General features: G+C 42.4%; 1 protein-coding gene across 1 annotated transcript; it reads right to left on the bottom strand.

The window, feature by feature from the left end:
• Positions 1 to 1,315, bottom strand: RRS1 (ribosome biogenesis regulator 1 homolog). The gene has a single exon (XM_069100045.1). It carries the CDS (start codon positions 1,196 to 1,198, stop codon positions 107 to 109), a length of 1,092 nt encoding a protein of 363 aa, XP_068956146.1. The 5' UTR covers positions 1,199 to 1,315; the 3' UTR covers positions 1 to 106.
• Between the last annotated feature and the right edge of the window lie 17,640 nt (positions 1,316 to 18,955).

The raw sequence follows: 18,955 nt of genomic DNA, 5'->3' as shown, positions 1-18,955 counted from the left end.
AGCAGAGAACCATGTCTTTATTTCAGTATCCCACTGAATTCCCAAACACAAGAAGGCACTGCCAATAATGTCCAGTGATTGAACACATACTAGAGAGGAAGACTCATCACTTCCTTCTCTTCCCTCCTTGACGCAGTCCTTTTTTGCCCCCCAGGCCAGGGGGTCCCCCTTTTCGCTTGCTTCCTGGGCCTGGTGGTCTCCCCTTTCTCTTCCCCCCTGGACCCGGGGGTCGCCCTTTCAGCTTGCCCCCATGGCCCTTTCTGTTGCCTCCCCTGGCCATCTTCCTCTTCTTGGCAGCCTCTTCCCTGTCTTCCTCCCTCATCTGCTTGTTGGTGGCCCGCGTCACGTCCATTTTGGGCTTTTTGCTGTTCATGACCCTGAGCAGCTCCAGCTGATTCTTCTTTTCGGCGGCAAAGTCTCCGATGTTGGGCTGGAACTGGCGCTTCTTGCCGGGGCCCCGGGGTGGCTTCTCCTTGGGCAGGCGCTCCTGGAAGCGCCCCACGGACGCCGTGGAGACCTTGGCCACCTGCATGGCTTTGCCCAGCTCGTCTCGGCTCTGGTAGCCGGTGGGGTGCATCCCTCCCTGGCTGGGGAGCTGTACCTTGTGCGCCCGGGCGATGTTGCGCAGCCGGTTCAGCTCGTTCTTGGCCACGCGTTCCTTCTTAGCCTGCAGCCTCTTGGCGAACTGGTCCTCGTTGGGGTCGGCGCCGCCGGGCACCTCGATCAGCCAGTCCTTGGTGTCGTCGCGGGCCCTCTGGTAGCCCCAGCGCCGCCGCCACTGCTTGCTCGCCTCGTCCCACACCAGGCTCGTCTTCTTTCGCGGCCGAATGCCCTTCAGCTGCGCGAACTGCTGCCAGCGGGTGAGCGGCCGCGGCTTGGGCAGCGGCTTCTCGCGGGGCAGCCGCAGGCTGGGCTCGGGCAGCTTGGCCACCACCGCCTCCTCCACGCGCTCCGACGGCAGCTGCCACAGCTGGTTGATGAGCAGCTGCACGTTGTCCCGGGCCAGCCCCTGCAGCTGCGCCTCCAGCCCCGACCCTTTCCGCTGCCGCAGGCCCGTCGGGGGGTTCGGGTCGGTGGCCAGCAGGTTGCCCAGGTCGAATTCGAGCTCTAGGTCCTTGTGCACCGTGATGAGCCGCAGCTTCTCCGCCTCCGCCCGCTCGGCCTGGGCCAGTACCTCTTCCACGCTACGGGCCTCCATTACTAACCGCAAGGACCCGTAGCTGCGGAAAGCACTAAGAAGCCGGGGTTCAGACCATGTGCGGCTCAGTGTAGGCTCTTCCGGAAGTCGAAAGCTTCCTCTTCCGGTGCCACCGGAGAAATTCCGGGCCGACGCTCCGGAACACGACCGGCAGGGGGCAGCGTTGCTGTACTGATTGGACAAGACACCCGGACACTTGGGTTGGCGGAGGCCGGCGGTGTCAAGTTATGGGACTACAAGTCCCAGCGGCCCGGCTAGAACTACGGATCCCAGAATGCCATGGAGCCGACTCCCCACGTGTTAAGAGCTAGTAAGTAGCAGAGTTTGAATTACAAACAGAGGTCCTGGAATCTCACATCCGGGATTTTCGTCACCTTATCTCGCCACTTATAAATTAGAGGCATGAAAAAGTTGCGATAGTTTGTTTAAAATGTAAATTAAAAAAATTTAACCTCATTTTTTTTTTTTTTACGTGGAAAGGACCTCATTTGATCCTTTTACAACCCTGGGAAGAAAGTGCTATTATTATAGACATTTTACACTTAAGGAAACTGAGGCTGAGAGAAGTTAAGTGACTTGCCCAGAGTCACGCTCTGTAGTAAGTGTCTGCAGTTAGTGTATGAGGTCGAATTTGAACTCGTCTCCCTGCTTCCAGGCAGAGCGCTCTGTACACCGTGCCTCCTAGCTGCCTGTGAAATTACAGAACTCCGTTGTATTCTACTTTAACGGAGGTGGTGAAGGAGGTAATCCAGGTATGGATGGGGTACCTGGGGTCTAAATAAATTTGTAGAACCAGTTTGTACAATTGTAACTGCAATTTGTATTGTCAAACTCCGCCCCTTCCCCCTATCAGAACTCTGCCTGGGCAAGAACTTGTGACTCCTTTGTTCTTACTTAATATCTTCATGTCTCCTCCGGTCTGGCCCAAATCTCATCTAAACCATCTATGCACTAAAGTCACAAGTTCCTCTCTGTCAGCCCTAACCTTTGTCTATGCACTGAGGTCCCTTACATCCATCCGGTCAGCCCTGACAATGGCAGCCCTACCCTTTAAAAGTAAAAGCCTGTACCCCTCTCACTTGCAGGTCCCCTAAAGGACTCTTGCCCCCTTCTACGAAGGGTAAAAATAAACTTCTACAACTCTCACTCCAATTAAGCCTGAGACCTTGAATTCTTTCCAGACCTGGTCTTAGACAAGATGAGAGTTCTTGTTGAACGTAGAGGGAGCTATCCCTCATCAGTATTAGCCTCTTTTTACAGATGAGGAAATTGGAGCTCAGCTTGACTTGGCAAGGTCAGGTAGCTAAGGAGTGTTAAATGGGTTCCCCAAGACTGAAACACAGGTCCCTCTGATTCTTCTGTGAGGCTTTGACCTTTGTTTAGAATACTATCCTTTTGGGAATATAATTTATTTATTTTTTGCTTCTGGTTTTTGATCCCACACTGAAACCAAAGAATTCATATCAGAATTTGCTTGTTGTTGTTTGTACTTCATTCTGTAAGAGGACCTTGACATCAGGGAGGTGAGGTCATGACTTACAAGTGAATTGGATTTAAGTTGAGGGAGGGCTGTGCAAAATCACCAGCCTCACTTTCTCCTCTGGAGCCATCTGGGCTCAGTGGCAAGATACAAATCAGGACAATTGGACATGGTGTAAGGTGCAATGGGAAACCTTGGTCTTTTTAAGCTAAGGTGGTCTTTCCCAGGTCTCAGTTTTACTGAGGCTATAATACCCTTTCAGTGGTTAAGGCTAGGTAAGTAATGGGGTAAAGAATGGCCTCTTTTACCTACTTAAAAAAAAATCTATGGGGGTGGGGTGGGGGTGGGTAAGACTCTTAGGTCTGGCCAAAGCAGAAATAGTTTCTATTTACATTTGGCCAAATAGCAATGTAAATAGCAACCATTTTTGTTTTGGCTGGAATTTGCTTAGGGAGTCAATAAAGATGGATAATTCAGGCAACAAACACTAAACACCAGCTGTGTGGAGAACACTGCTGGGTACTAAAAGAAGGATTTTTAGATTAAAAAATCAAGACAGTGGCTCTGCCCGGTGGGACATTTCGTCTAGTGGGGGAGATATATCAAATGAATAACTACCATACAAAATGATATGTCCTTGTGTTAAAGAGGTATAAACAAAATGCTTTGTGAGATCTGAAAAGATCTAGCAGATTAGAGATGAGGGAAAGTTTCAAAATGGTGGAGTTCACATTTGAATTGGGCTTTTGAAAGTGGCTAGGGGAGAGAGGAATTCTAGGCATAAAAAATGAAGCAAGATAAAGGAATATGGGAAGGTGAGGACTTTGTAAGAAACAGATGCAAGAATCCTTAGGGGATAGTGAAAAATACAGTTTATATGGAGCATAGAGTATGGGTGTTTCTTTATTAAGGATAATATCATAAGTGGGAAGGGACTTGAATGCCAGGATGAGGAGATGGATATTTATTCAATTGGAATTAGGGAGCTATTCAAAGGTTTTGGGCAGAGGAATGACATGGCCAGTTAAAAAATAAATCTGGCAGTAACTTGAAGGATTTATTCAGGAGGGAAGGAGTGAAGGCAGGAGGAGGAGTCTATTGTAACAGTCTAGGCAGTTGCTGGTGAAAACCTGAGGATGGTAACAGTAGAAATGGGGAGAAGGGATGAATGGGAGAAATGTCGAAGGTCATTGACTGGATATGGGAAGTGAATGGGAGGGCAGAGTCAAAGAGAACACCAAAGAGGTGAACATGGCAAGTCAGATTGTGTCACTTCCGGGAACCACCATTCAGGAAGGGTATTGATAAACTAGAGATGGTTCAGAAGAGGTCAGCCCGGATGCTGAAGGGTTGGAAGATAGTCAGCCTGGGGAAGAGAAGGCTTGTGTTTCATGCATTATAAATTCCAGGCAAATTGGCCTGCTACTTATTATTCTTATATGATATTCCATCTCTTATCGTCGTGCTTTTATACTTATGTTTAGAATATACTTCCTCCTCTTCTCTGTATCATAGGGTTTTTGCCATTCTTCAAACTACAGGTTTGGGGCTTTCTCTACCATAAAGCGTTTCCTTAAAATTATTGTATTTATTTATCTTTGTACACATTCTTCTCCCTTCCTGCTCCCCTTTAGAATTTAAATTTCTCGAGGTTTTTTTGTTTTTATCTTTCTGTCTTTGATACCTAACATTCTCCAGCTACCTGACCTTACTAAGTAAAGCTGAGCTTCAATTTCCTCATCTCTAAAAAGTTTAAATCTGATCTCAGACACTTAGTAGCTGTGTGACCCTGGGTAAATCACCTAATCCAGTTTGCATCAGTTTCTTCACCTAGAAAATGGAGCTGGAGAAGGAAATGGCAAAACACTCCAATGTCTTCACCAAGAAAACCCCAAGTGGGGTCATGAAGAGAAGCACACAATTGAAAATGACTGAATAATAATAGTCCAGATATAAGGTGATGGCACATAACTTGCACCAGGGTGCTAGCAATGTCAGAAGAGGGAAGAATACATATATGAGAAATGATATGAAGGTAAAAATGAACGAGGCTTGGCCTCAGATCACATATAGGAATTGTGTGGGAAAATTGAAAAAAAAAAAAGATGTAATCAGAGAAATATATGACCAGAAAAACTGATAATCCATTAATACTATAATAACCCCCCAAAAAAAGGATATAATCAGAGAAATATATGACCAGAAAAACCGATAATCCATTTGCATAGCAGTAGGGAAGAATAACAAATGGACATGCTATGTGTTTATTAGTTGTCCATTCTACTGGCATCTAGCTAATCAATGTGAAGAAAATGCAAGGAGGAGTCCTGATGAGTTGGGTGTACCATCTTCCCTACTGCTGATGTTTGGAAGGACATGAATGAGAGTTGCCCCAAATGAATAAACATGGATGGATTTGCATTTTTGGATGTGGCACCCACATTGTGGAGATGCTTCGTTCACTGGAATATTGATAAACGAGAGCATTCATAGAATACCAAGATGGTGAAGGACATCGAGACCATGCCATACGAGGATCAAGCTGAAGAACTGTCTTCAAGTATTTGAAGAAATGTCATATGGAAGAGCAAGTAGATGAGGGCAGAATTAGGGGTTATGGGTAGAAATTGCAAAGAGGTTGATATGAGGAAAAATGTCCTACAAGTTACCAACATTCAGAAGTGGAGTGGACTGCCTTGGAAGGTCTTCAGTCATTTGCTGAATAGCTTCTTGTCAGCTGTGGTGTAGAGGAAATTCATGTTTAGGTTCAGGTTGAACTAGAGAGCCTTTGAGATTCCTTGTAGCTATGATAGTGTGTTTGTTCTGTGATTGTTTAATATGTGGTAGTCTTTTCTCCCGAACCAGACTGCAAGCTTCTCAGGGGCAGGAGCAGGGTCTTATATAGCTTTCATTTCCTCTACAGCACTACGTATAGATGCTTAGGAGAAATTCAATAAATACTTCTTGGTGGATTTATGTGGTTGGATGGTTAGTGATTACAGATATTTATAAATAAAACAGTGTACAGTTATCCTTTATGTATTATGACTTTCCCTATCATGGTTTTGCTATATCATGGGGATCAGATTAAGAAATTAAATGGGAATTTTTTGGGGAGTTTTGTAGAAGCCACAGATGGTACACGAAGGCTAGTAGACAACATAGAAAAAGTTTAGAAACTTGGAAATGCATAAAATATATAATTTTGTATAATATCAATATATTTAATCTCTTAATACCATAATAATCCAAATTGTGAGGAATTAATTCACTGCCCACATTGGTAAGAGGACAGGACGTCCTCAGCCCTTCAAGCTTCAGAAAATGCCAAATCCTGAACTCTTCTAATACCTTAAAAAAAAAAATAAAGTTCTTCCCTGAAGGCCAAATTACCTTCAAGGGTATATCTCCCAATCCTGTTTGGAGAGATCTTCTTTGAGGGATAATTCTCTTCAAAGTATGGTCCAGGGAATGTGCCTGGGTTTTAAATATTGCCAATTAGTTCCAAATCTTATAGGATGCAACCTTTTAACACAAACTAGGACACAAAGCAAATACAAAACAAAATGCACAAAATTATTTACTCATCCTTTTTGCCTGGAGAAGATCTGATTGTTGTCAATTAGACAACAATTTAGTTTTAGAGTCCCTAAAAGAAACTCTCCCTTTGTGGAAAATGTGTTCCTCTTGGACCCAATAGAATAAGGAGGAAGTTCTATTAAGGATCTGGGGGAGGGGGCAGCTCTTATTTCCCCCTTCCTCTGCTGCCACTATCCGTTGCATTTGAGATTTTAACAAAAGGGCAAACTGAGGCAGATCTCTGCTCAAGATAACATTTATTATCAGGGGCATGCTACCTGTCAATAAATGGGTCAGTAGATTGCCTCCATTTATGCTAAAGACCCTGAGCAAAAGGACTGTTCCCCTTTTATAGGTTTTGGAAAATAAAGAACAAAACAGGGTAAATGACATCATGGGATTGGGGTCAACACGATTAATTGCAGAAGTGAGGTGCAGGGAAAAACATGATTGGAAGTTTGGTAATTGCAGCTAGTAATGACTTCTCCCCCGCAACCCATTCCCCCTTCTTCTCTTAGGAAACTAAGAAGTGTTCATTGTTTGAGTCCAGGTGTGAGATAAAAATCTAGACTTTTGGACAGCAAACCAGACATCCTTGAAGGATAGCTTGGTGGAATAAAGATATCAGGCCCAACTCTCTTTCTTTCACACACATTCTCCAAGGTCAGTTAAATTTCTTGAGGCAGGAGAACTGGATTTTAAAACTTAACTCATTACAGGTCAGCTGAACTCTAAATTCAGAAATAAAGAACTATCCCATAATCAGTGGTGTGATTTTTGTTCTGTTCTTTGTTCTTCAAAATGTATTACACCCTCAGTCTTGGGTCTTTTGGCTATTTGAGGGGTCAAGAGATCTGCTTTATTGGTGGTACTAATAAAACATAGCTTTGCTAGGAGAAATCTGCCCTAATTTATCCTTCTGTTAAATCTCAAATGCAACCACATAGAACAAAGAACAGAACTGTGCAGATGAAGAAAATAACAAAACTGATTATAGGGATGGCAGCATTATGGGGGTGAAGACAACATTTACATTAAGAATAGTGGACTAACACTCACATAGGCCTAGCAACCAGCTCTCCCTGCATTAGAGGAATGCTTGATTGATTTATGGGCCCCATCAACATCAAGGATAGTAGACTCCCTGGCTCCGAGGAGAGAGATGAAATCTTCCTTAACTGTACAAGGACAGGCAGGTATGGGCTTTACATTTTATGGAAATGTACCAGGTCAACTTGTAGAACTTCAACAATAGCAAACAAGCGTCATGAAATTTTTCAGGAACTGACAGTCCACCTGCCAGGTTAGAGATAGTGGACCACACTCCCTGGTATCTACCTGCATTTCTCAAGGATAGCAGATTTCCTTCAGGCAAGAATGGAACAGAAGTGAAGTTTTAAACTTAACTCATAGACAAAGGGATGAAAAAAAATATAGCTCGACTAATATAAAATGGGGCAGTCATACGGAATAGGATCAATTATAAAATGATACAGAATCAATTCAATTTCTTCACCTTTAACACTGGTAAGTCTGAAGGCAGGACTATATTTATGTGTATATATACATACATACATGTATACGTGTATCTCTCTGTCTGTCTGTCTGTCTATCTATCTATCTATTGAGCAAGTGTGGGAGAGAGTGAGAGTGAACTTTTGTGCTTACCAGAATGCTAACAAAGATCTGAAGTTTTGGGTTCTGGCTAGTATGTATATAATAAAGTCAGAAATGTAGGAAAAGGTAGAGGTTGATAGCAACTGTGACTTTACCAATTTTTTTGGTTGTTGTTCTTGCACCCAGGTCTATTTGCATGCTAACCAGGAGCATTGTGGGAGATCAAGGAAGTGTTATCCTTCCTGCTGTCTAGCACTCCCCCCCCCCCCCCCCCCTGCCACTTCCACCCAGTCCCATATAGCAACTATGAAATTTTACGAAGCTGATTGACAATCAGGGATTTGATAGGATTTAAAAGGAATTTCTTAACCCCAAGTCAGATAGTTGACTGAAGTTGAAAGCTGCAGAAGTCACTCTAAAGTATGGAGTTCATCTTAAGCTGAGGCTTCTGTTGGCTTATTTATTGACTTCCTGGCTGTGTCCTCATCATGGCTTTAATCTTTTTGGAAGATTGAAAGTGCTTTAGTCCTCCCTTGTAGGAGGAACACAGGCTTTTAGCAGTTGCATCCTAGTAAATGTCATTGAAAAGGGACTGTATAACTGAGGACCAGTAGATGGTAGCAGAGAGCAATGAATGCAGCACCTGAAGCCTCTAGAGACCAGGGGAGCCTCTTCAGAATGTGAGGGCGAGGAGCTTAGCGGAGACCACAAGGCATCCAGCATAAGACATCTGATGCCCAGCACTGGAGATAGAACTTCTGCTGGAAGGCAGTACAACGGCATAACCAGAGAACCCTGGCATTCCTGTAGCCTCAGAGATGGAAGTGCGGTCACACATGTCCCTACAGATTGTTACCACATCATGTTTTGATTAGATCATCATTTAATAATAATTAGAAAATGTGATAGGATAGAATAGAAACTAGCATGTACATGTGCTAGTTCTTTAAGACTTGTAAAGTACTTTACATGTATTTTCTCATTTGATCCTTATAACCCTGTGAAGTAGGTGCTATTATTATTTGGTAAGAAAAGAGACCTTAGAAGTCATTGAATCAATTCCTTTTGCTTTACAAGTGAGGAAACTGAGGCCCAGAGAAATTAAGTTTCTTGTCCAGGGTCCCATAGTTATTAAGTACCTGGGACAGAATTTGAACTTATATCTTCTTCTAATTTTTTTTTCACCTTTTGGAGGGGGGAATGCAGGGCAGTTAGGGTTAAGTGACTTGCCCAAGGTCATGTGGCTAGTAAATGTTAAGTGTCTGAGGTCAAATTCGAATTCAGGTCCTCCCGATTCCAGGGCTGGTGCTCTATTCACTGCGCCACCTAGCCACCCTGAACTTAGGTCTTCTTGATTCTCCATCACACCAAGCTGTGGGGTATATTTTTCATCTGTCTTTTTGATCGTTTAGTCAGGTAATTCTTACACCACTGGTCCAATTCTAGCTCAAAATATAGCATAGATTTCTAAATTCCCTATCAATTTTAAAATCTTAGGAGCCTAGAGGTTTCTGATTTATTTATTTATTTATCCATTCATTCATTCATTCATTTATTTATTTATTTTGCATTTGGGCAATGTTTATAGGAATCATCTAGAATGTGCTGTGGTTGTTGTAAGTGAATTTCAAATTCAAGATGGTAGAGCTGTCATGTTTCATGCGGAAAATAGGCTAAGTAGAAGAGTTCCAAGAATGTGGGAGGCAGTAGGACCAATGCTCCTGTTGATCAAAGTATGTAGAGGCTGAAGGATTCCATAGATGTTAGTGACTACTACTTTACTTAACTGAGAAGGATGCTAGTTTTCCTCGGGTGTAGCTGCTCTCCCCTTTCTGGTCTTTTCTTAGGAAAATGAGGTATGTGGGAAAGTGGAAAAAATACTGAATTTGTAATCAGAGGATCTAGGTTCAAATTCCAACTTTACTGTTCACTAGGTCTCAGTTTCCTCATCTAGAAAATGAGGGGATTGGACTAGGTGACCTCTGAAGTTCCTTTCAAACTCTAAGTCTATGACTATAGAATATGTATTCAGAAGCAGGGCTGCATAAGGGTAGAAAAAGTTACATCAGAATTGCCTCTAAGACTTTAGATGTACAGATTGGCATGCTATCCATTCACGGCCCATTGAGATCTTCACTGGCAGGTTTGTTTCAGTTGTCCTTGTAAAAAGAAGAAATAGGGATTTTTTTCAAGCATTCATCCAAGTGTCATCTGAGGTGGTTGGAATACAAAGACAAAAATGAAAGCCTGCCCTCAAGGAGCTTATATTCATCCATCCAGATATTCATTCATTCATTCAACATCATAACTACAACTGGCTCAAGGGTCCCAGTTTAAGGAACCATGTCTTAAATCATGCTATAGCCAACTCTACTTGGTAAAGCTGGCATTGGGCATGGAACTCATTCAGTATGGGAAAGGGAGCAGAAATGAGCGCTCTGTTTATGTTTGAAGATCTTTGTAAGTTAAGAATTCTCTCCCTGAAATGTGTCTGGTGGTAGGTACCTTTTAGGGAGAAGCGTTCGCACCTCAGCGAATGAAATCAACAGCTGAGGCTCAGTAAATGTCGGCAGCGAGAACAGCCCAATGGGAAAGAGGCTCAACAGAGAACAGAGGAGAGCGATGATGTCACCAGAAGACAGCAGTCGCCCTGTGGCTTCAGAAGTGTGAGCTGCCTCATGTGCCCTCCCCACAGGTGTTTCTTATATGTGAGCCACTCACAGTGAGCCCTGTGTTTCTTTGCTCTTCATAATAATGGTGTATGGTTTTTGTGGGAGAGTATACAACAGGTCTGTGAGTGGGTAACGTTTCATTGCTGCTTTTCTTACTGTTATTTCATTAAATGCCTTTGCTTTGAACTAAGTCAGGGGTGGGGAACCTGCAGCCGTACTTGAGGACCTAGAGGACCACATGTGGCCTTGAGGCTGCAGATTCCCCACTCCTGATAATTGTACCTTCTAACAGACTCATAAAGGGAAACTCATCACTGGGGGGCTTTTGAACTATAGTTTTGCATGAAAAGAGACCTACAGAGTGTCTTGAGTCTGAAGTAGATTTTTTTGGGGGGGTGTGTGTGTACCTCAACTGTTACATATGTGAAACTACTTTGAAAAGTATCAATAATGGGTGGCTAGATGGCGCAGTGCGTAGAGCACCAGCCCTGGAGTCACGAGGACCTGAGTTCAAATGTGGCCTCAGACACTTACCACAAAAACTAGCCATGTGACCTTGGGCAAGTCACTTAACCCCAACTGCCCTCCAAAAAAAAGTATCAATAGGTAAACAAGTATAAAAGTATTATCATAATTATGTCTCCTACTTGTAAGGGAATATCACAGTTGTGATTTTTAAATAAAGGCAACGGGTGGCACGGTGGACAGAGTGCTGGACCTGGAATAAGGAAGGCTCATTCATCTTCATTGAGTTCAAATCTAGCTTCAGGCACTTACCAGCTGTGTAACCCATTGCAAGTCACTTAACCCTATTTGCCTCAGTTTCCTCATCTGTAAAGTGAGCTGGAGAAGGAAATGGCAAACCATACCAGTGCCTTTGCAAAGAAAATCCCAGATGGGGTCACAAAAAATTGGACACAGTTGAAAAACGGCAAAAACAACAAATAAAGGCAACAGAGGATGTTTATTGTGTTTTACAAAGTGCTTTCCTTGCAATAGCCTTGTGAAAGAGGTAGCACGGTATTATCTCCACTTTCTAGTGAGGGAACTGAATTCCAGAGAGATTAAATAATCTCAGCTGCATTGGATTTCAGAGACAATCTCAACGGAAGGTTATTTCAGAAGGAATTCTCTGGATAATATTTTTGTCAAATGTTTGCCAGCCTCCCCTAATAGACCTCCAGGGAGGGGGGATTCCTCCTTCCTGAGGCTGCCCATCCTACCTTTGCATTACTCTTTCTTGTTGCTGTTACTGCTGCTGCAGTTGTTCCATTGATTCAGTTGTGTCCAGCTGTTTGTGACTCCATGTGGGATTTTCTTGGCAAAGACACTGGAGTAGTTTGCCATTCCCTTCTCAAGCTCATTTTATAGATAAGGGAACTGAGACAAACAGGGTGAAGCAACTTGTTCAACTAGTCAGTATCTGAGGTTAGATTTGAACTCAGGTCTTCCTGACTCTAGGCCTGGCACTCTACTGTACCTCCTGGCTACCTCTCTAGTCGTTAGGAGTTTTTCCTCATATTGAGACTGATTCTTTTTTAAAAATTTTTTTAAAGCTTATTTTTTTCCACATGCTTTATTAACTTCTGATTTACATCATTCATTTATACCAGATTTTGAGTTACAAATTTTCTCCCCATTTTTCCCCTACCCACTGCCCCAAAATAGTGGTTCCACAGGATATCCCCTCCTCCAATCTGCTCTCTCCCATATTTTCTCCCATACCCCCTTAGACTTTTCCAGTGGATCTCTATGCCCCAGTGCCTGTATATCTTATTTCCCAATTACATGTAAAATAGTATTAATAGTGTATATATATATATATATATATATATATATATATATATATGTATATTTAAACGTTTGATTTTAAAATTTTGAATTCCAGGTTCATTCCCTTCCTCCCTTGTCACCCACCCTTACTAGGAAGATAAGCAGTTCGGTATAGGTTGTATATGTGTGGCCAATGCAAAACATTAACATAGTAGATATATTGTAAAAGACTGACTAATATTTCCCTCCCTCCTATCTCACCTCCCACTTGTTCTATTCTCTACTTTGATCCCATCCCTTTTCAAAAGTGGGTGCTTCCAACTTCCCTCCCCCTGAGCCTGCCCTCCCTTCCATCATCCCCCCTCTCATTCCCTTACCTCCTACTCTCCTGTAGGGTGAGATACCCTATTTAGTGTGTCATTCCCTCCCTAAGCCAAATTCAGTGAGAATAAGGGTGACCCATTCCCTTTTGCCTTCCTGTTCTTCCCCTCCATTGTAGCCATTTTCCCTTGCCTCTTCTATATGAGATAGTTTACCCCATTCTGTCTCTCCCCATCTCATCTCGTTATATTCCTCACCTCTTAATTTCACCTTTTAAGTATCATCCTTTCCTATCAAATTGGTCCTGTGCCCTCTATCTATGTATACCTGTAAACTTATATACACACATTTACATATGTATTCATATGCCCATATACCCTCCTATATCGACATATTTATATATATATATATATACACACACACACACACATATATATATTTCTATTCCCTTCAACTATTTTCATACTGAGAAAAATTTCATCAGTTACAATTATCGTTTTTCCATGCAGGAATGTAAGTAGTTCAACTTTGATAAGATCCTTATGATTTCTTTTCCCTGTTTACCTTCTCATGCTTTTCTTGCTTCTTGTATCTGAATGTCAAATTTTCTATTCAACTCTGGTTTTTTCATCAAGAATGCTTGAAAGTCCTCTATTTCATTGATTTATCATATTTTCCTCTGAAACATGATACTCAGTTTTGCTGGGTAGGTGATTCTTGGTTTTAATTGCAGCTCCTTTGACCTCTGGAATATCATATTCCAGGCCCTTCGATCCCTCAGTGTAGAAGCTGCCAGATCCTGTGTTATCCTGATCATGTTTCTACAATATTCAAATTGTTTCTTCCTGGCTGCTTGTAAAATTCTCTCCTTGATCTGGGAATTTTGGAACCTGGCTATAATATTCCTAGGAGTTTTCTTTTTGGGATCTTTTTCAGGAAGTGATAGGTGGATTCTTTCAACCTCTATTTTGCCCTCTGGTTCTAAAACATCAGGGCAGTTTTCCTTGAGAATTTCTTGGAGGATGATTTCTAGGTTCTTTCTTTGATCATGGCTTTCAGGTAGTCCAATAATTTTAAAATTATCTCTCCTGGATCTACTTTCTAGGTCAGTGGTTATTCCCATGAGATATTTCACATTGCCTTCTATTCTTTCATTTGTTTGGATCTGTTTAACAGCATCTTGATTTCTCATAAAGTCACTAGCTTCCATTTGCTCCAATTTAATTCTGAAGGAGTGATTCTCCTCAGTGAGCTTTTGAGATTCTTTTTCCATCTGGCAAATTCGACTTTTTAAGGCATTCTTCTCCTCATTGCCTTTTTGAGCCTCTTTTGCCATTTGAGTTAGTCTATTTTTTAAGGTGTTATTTTCCTCAGTCAGGCTGTCAATTCTCATTTCTTAATTTTCTTGCATCGTTCTTTTTTCTCTTCCCAATTTTTCCTCCACTTCTCTTATTTGCTTTTTAAGGTCCTCTATGGCCTGTAACCAGCTCATATTTTTCTTTAAAGCTTTTGGTGCAGGAGTTCTGACTTCACTGTCTTCCATGATTTGCTCCTTTTTGTTGCCAAAATAGGAATGTAAGGTTGGGGTGCTCAGTTTATTTTGTTTCCTTTGCCTGGTCATGTCGCCCCTCAGTCATTTGACCCCTGGGCTTTTTGCCCCAGTAGGACTCTGCCACCAGACAGGGGAGCTTCATCCCAAAGGCTGGGGTTTTCTCAGCTGCCAAAGGTATTAGTTGGGTGCCCTCTCTGAAGCCTCCACACACTCTGGCAAGTTGGTCACACACCCCAGGACCTCCCCCCTAGACCGCAATCCAGATCCAAGCAGTTTAAAGCAAGAGCGATTACCCCTCAGAATGTTGCTTGGTACCCCTACACTCTGTAGGCCAGGAGCTGAAGCTCCTGGGGGTGGCTGCATGGCAGTAGCACCTCAGCTGCTTCTCGACCCAGGGGCAAAGGCCCACTCACTCCCAACTACTGGGTCCCAAAATCCACACTACACTGACCTCTCACTTTGTCCTTAGCATCTATGTGTTAATAATTCTGGAAACCACCACAGCTGCTGGTGATCTGGAGTCCCTCCATCTGGCGGCTGGTCAGGCCTGCCCTGGGGCTAAAACCTCTGGCTCCTGTGGGGCTGGGGTTGGCTCCCAGGGTGCTGCACTGGCCGATTCCTGCCAGCCTGCCAGGCTGTTCTCAGCTGGAGGTTAGCTTCTCTGTGTCATTTTGTGGGTTCTGTAGCTCCAAAGTTTGTTCAGAGTTTGTTACATGAAATTGGGGGAGGTGGAAGCCAGAGCCCCATGGAAGTCCTGTTTCTACTCTGCCATCTTGACTCAGCGCCCCCCGACACTGATTCTGTAACATCTACCCACTGGACTAGGAAGGTTGTGTGGTCCCAAAGGAACTTATAAAATACCAACATATATCTTTTACAGTCACTTTTAAAAAGTATTTTTGTTATTAAATTTTAACTTTGACTAACAGCTCAAGGGAATTTTCATCTGAGCTTGTGGCTTTATTCTTGTATGTTTCACTATGGTTTTAAGACTATATCTCCAGGGCTGGCTAGGTGGCACAGTGAATAGAACATTGGCCCTGGAGTCAGGAGAACCTGAGTTCAAAGCCAACCTCAGACACTTAACACTTACTAGCCGTGTGACCTTGGGCAAGTCACTTAATTCCAATTGCCCTGCCCTCCCCCCTCCAAAAAAAAAAAAAAGAATATATCTCCAGAAGGAAGAGGGTGAGGTACTGGACAGAAAGATTGATAATATTTTTCATCTTTCTGTTAACAATTAGAAAAATTTTTGGTAGGAAATGAGAAAAGGGTAATAATGTTATTTGCTTGTTTTTGTCTTTTCTTTTAGACTAGGTTTCTCTATCTCACCTAAGCTGAAAGTTCAAGGGCTATTCATGGTTCCAAACCCACTACCAAATGGCATGGAAGCTTTGACCTGCTCCATTTCCAACCTGGACAGTCTTGTGCCTCCCAGTTTCCTGGGGCCTGCCATTTCAATGCCTTCCCTAGTGTAATCACCTGGTAGTCATAGATCATTGTGACTCAGACTGCCTGCACTCTTGAGATCTGCCAGCCTCAGCCTCCCTTGAATCTGAGATTAAAAGCCTGAGCCACCACACCCACCTGATGTTAATGTTCTCACAGACTAGAGACTAAAAACGTCTGAAGTATACGTCTGTCATGCCTTTGTTTTCCCAGAAAATTGACCTGCTCTCATCAATGAAACATATTCTTACAGATTTTTCCCCCATTACTTTTTGGATTTTATATCACTTTAGATTTTCTCCTCAAACTTTTCTCAATTATGTCTAGTTGTCAACAGAAATTATTATGGGAATGATTCAACCATTTCCTTATCCCTGCTGTGAGCATAGTTACTATGAGTATTTCTGTCTAGAAAACTCAGTGTACCTGTAATTTAATAAAATAGCAGAAAAGGGCCCTTAAAATACTTATACCATTTCCAAATGATTCCTGTTTGCTGATTTATAATTTTAATTTAGGAGTGCTTGAAGTGAAAGTTTCATTCTGACGACATTAATCATTGCCATTGTAAAGATTGCTTACTCATGTGTTCCGGCTTCAGTCTAGAAAACTACATAGAACTTGTACCAATGTAAAACATTTTCATTTTAGAGAAGTAAAAAGAAGACAGCCCACGCTCAGGCTTTTCACAGTGCCTAAGCAAATCCAGGGTGTAAGCTGAGCCCTTTTCAGCTGAGGACAAAGTGCTTCAGCTCCCAGGATATTACAAATCAGATTGGTGATGACACCGGAATGATACCACAGTGCCCTGTTTCCACATGTGGGCAGTGTGGTTTTCTGTGGGCTATAGTCTTGTCACCTAAATGGGCACATGTAAGAGATGCTGTCTCATTCACAGGACTGTGAGACTAGAGTTAGACAAAAGACTTCACCTTGAAGGAGCCCATGAATGAATGGTCAGTGTAAAGAAAGAAGAAGGAAGTTCCTAGAACAGATATAGTAGGGAACTTAACAACCTCTGAACACTAAAAATTTAAGCATGTGGAAATGTTGGAGCCATTTGTCAAACTCACTTCTATTTTTAGAGCCCTTCACTTCAGAAAACTCTAGTAAAATTGAATGAATTAGAAAACTAAGAATATACTGAGAGACAACATGGTATTATGGATGGTATGGTCTGGGTACAGCATCAGGAAAACCTGGGTCTAGTTTTGGCCTGCAGGCATTTGAGTACCAGGCATTTCAAACTCAGCACGTCCAAATGGCTCCCCGTCACTTCCAGAATCAAATATAAAGGTTTCTGTTTTATGACCTGGCTCTTTCTTATTTTTTCAGTCTTCTTAACATTTTACTTGTCTTCATGCACTCTAGGCTTCAGCAACACAGGCCTACTTGTTGTTTCTTGCACATAGCATCTCTTTTTCCTGATTTTGTGTCTGTGCACTGGATGTCCCCCATGACTGGAATGTGACCCATGACCAGGGCTTTCCTAGTCCTCCCAACTGCTAATTCCTTCCTCTCTGAAATTACCTTCTAATCTACCCTGTATATCCCTTACTGTTTAGGGAGCTCGGTGGTGAAGTGGTTAGAGTGCCAGGCCTGGAGTCAGGAAGACCTGAGTTCAAATGTGGCCTTGGATATTTACTAGCTGTGGGATACTGGACAAGTCACTTAACCATTTACTTCAGTTTCCCCATCTGTAAAGTGAGCTGGAGAAGGAAATGGTAAACCACTCCAGTATCTCTGCAAAGGAAACCACAAATGGGGTCACAAAGAGTCAGATATGCATGAACAACAACAGCCTCTTTATTTAAGAGTCTCCCTCATTAGAATTTGAGTTTTTTGAGGGCAAGGACCCTTTCTGCCTTTCTTTGTATCACTAGCCCCAGCACATAGTAAGCATTTAGTAAATGCTTATTAATTCACTTTTCTATAGGGATAAAAGTTCAACCAATGTGCATCCTTCAGTTTGACTTGGTAATGTAAGGTCAGAGCAGCAACTTAATGGAGTGGACAGAGCTCTAGGCTTGGAGTGAGGGAAACTTACTAGTTATGGGACCATGGACAAGTGACTTAACTTCTTAGCCTTAATATCCTTATCTATAAAATGGGGATAATAATACCAATAGTACCATCCCCAAGGTTGGTGTGAAGCTCAAAAGAGATGACTTCTGTGAAGTACTTTACAAAGTTTAAAGCACTGTGTAAATGTCAGCTATCATTATGATAGCACTTTATACTTGAAGTGGCCAGAAATGTTCTACTTGGGGCTGTAGATAACATTTTTCTTTAATCCTTTAATTCTTTCAGAATATTCAAGTAAATTATTGAAGTTGCCAATGAATAATGCTTTAAACTTATCCACGACTCAATACACCAAATTGTGATTTCATCACCTGGATGTCCCCTTCAGACAGCAGAAAACAACCCAGTTGTTTGACTGAATTCAACATTTTACTGGATGCCTATGTTCAGCGTGTACATAGCATGATGGTGAGGGGGATAACAAGGACAAATAAGACTTAGCTCCTCCTCTGTAAGAGCTTACCATCTTGTCAGGTTGAATAAGATATTTCCACAGATAAACATAATGCACAATAGAATCTATAAGGGACTGGGTAGGTGGCAGTGATAGAGTGCTGGGCCTGGAGTCAGGAAGACTCATCTCCTTGAATTCAGATCGGACCTTGGGTACTTACTAGCTGTGTGACCCTGGGCAAGTCACTTAACCCTGTTTACTTCAGTTTTCTCATCTGCAAAATGAGCTGGAGAAGGAAATAGCAAACCACTCTAGCATCTTTACCAAGAGAACGCCCAATGGAAGTCAGACATGATTGAAAAACAACAGAACAAGGATTTAGAGCAGAAAGGCCCTTAGCAGTCATCTAGTTGGTTATTTCTACCATTTTGGTCAAGTCAGCTTAGGCCTCAGTTTATTCATCTATAAAGGAATTGGATTAGGTGCTTGAAGTCCTTCTAGTGCTTGAAGTCCATGAAATTGTATAGATTTCAACATTTTACTGGATGACTGTGCTTTGAACAGTTGTGAAGACAAAATCTCATAGTTGTTTGAGGCCTGAGATTTTTGGTTCCTGGATCCATTGGGAATAATTTAAATATTCAGAGGTCTTATTAATTTAACTGCATAGAAGCAGCGAGGTAGCATCGTAGATAGAGTGCCTGGCCTGCAGTCAGGAAGGCTAATTTTCTTGAGTTCAAATCTGGCCTCAGACACTTACTAGTTTTGTAACTCTGGGCAAGCCACTTAACCCTGTTAGCCTCAGTTTCCCCATCTGTAAATTGAGCTGGAGAAG

The sequence above is a fragment of the Petaurus breviceps genome, unplaced genomic scaffold (assembly GCF_028583685.1).
Source record: "Petaurus breviceps papuanus isolate PSGF00001 unplaced genomic scaffold, PetGlider_PUasm1.0 38, whole genome shotgun sequence".
NCBI classification, from domain to species: domain Eukaryota; kingdom Metazoa; phylum Chordata; class Mammalia; order Diprotodontia; family Petauridae; genus Petaurus; species Petaurus breviceps.
The sequence above is the reverse complement of the archived record's forward strand: the minus strand, read 5'-3'. Positions and strand labels throughout refer to the sequence as shown.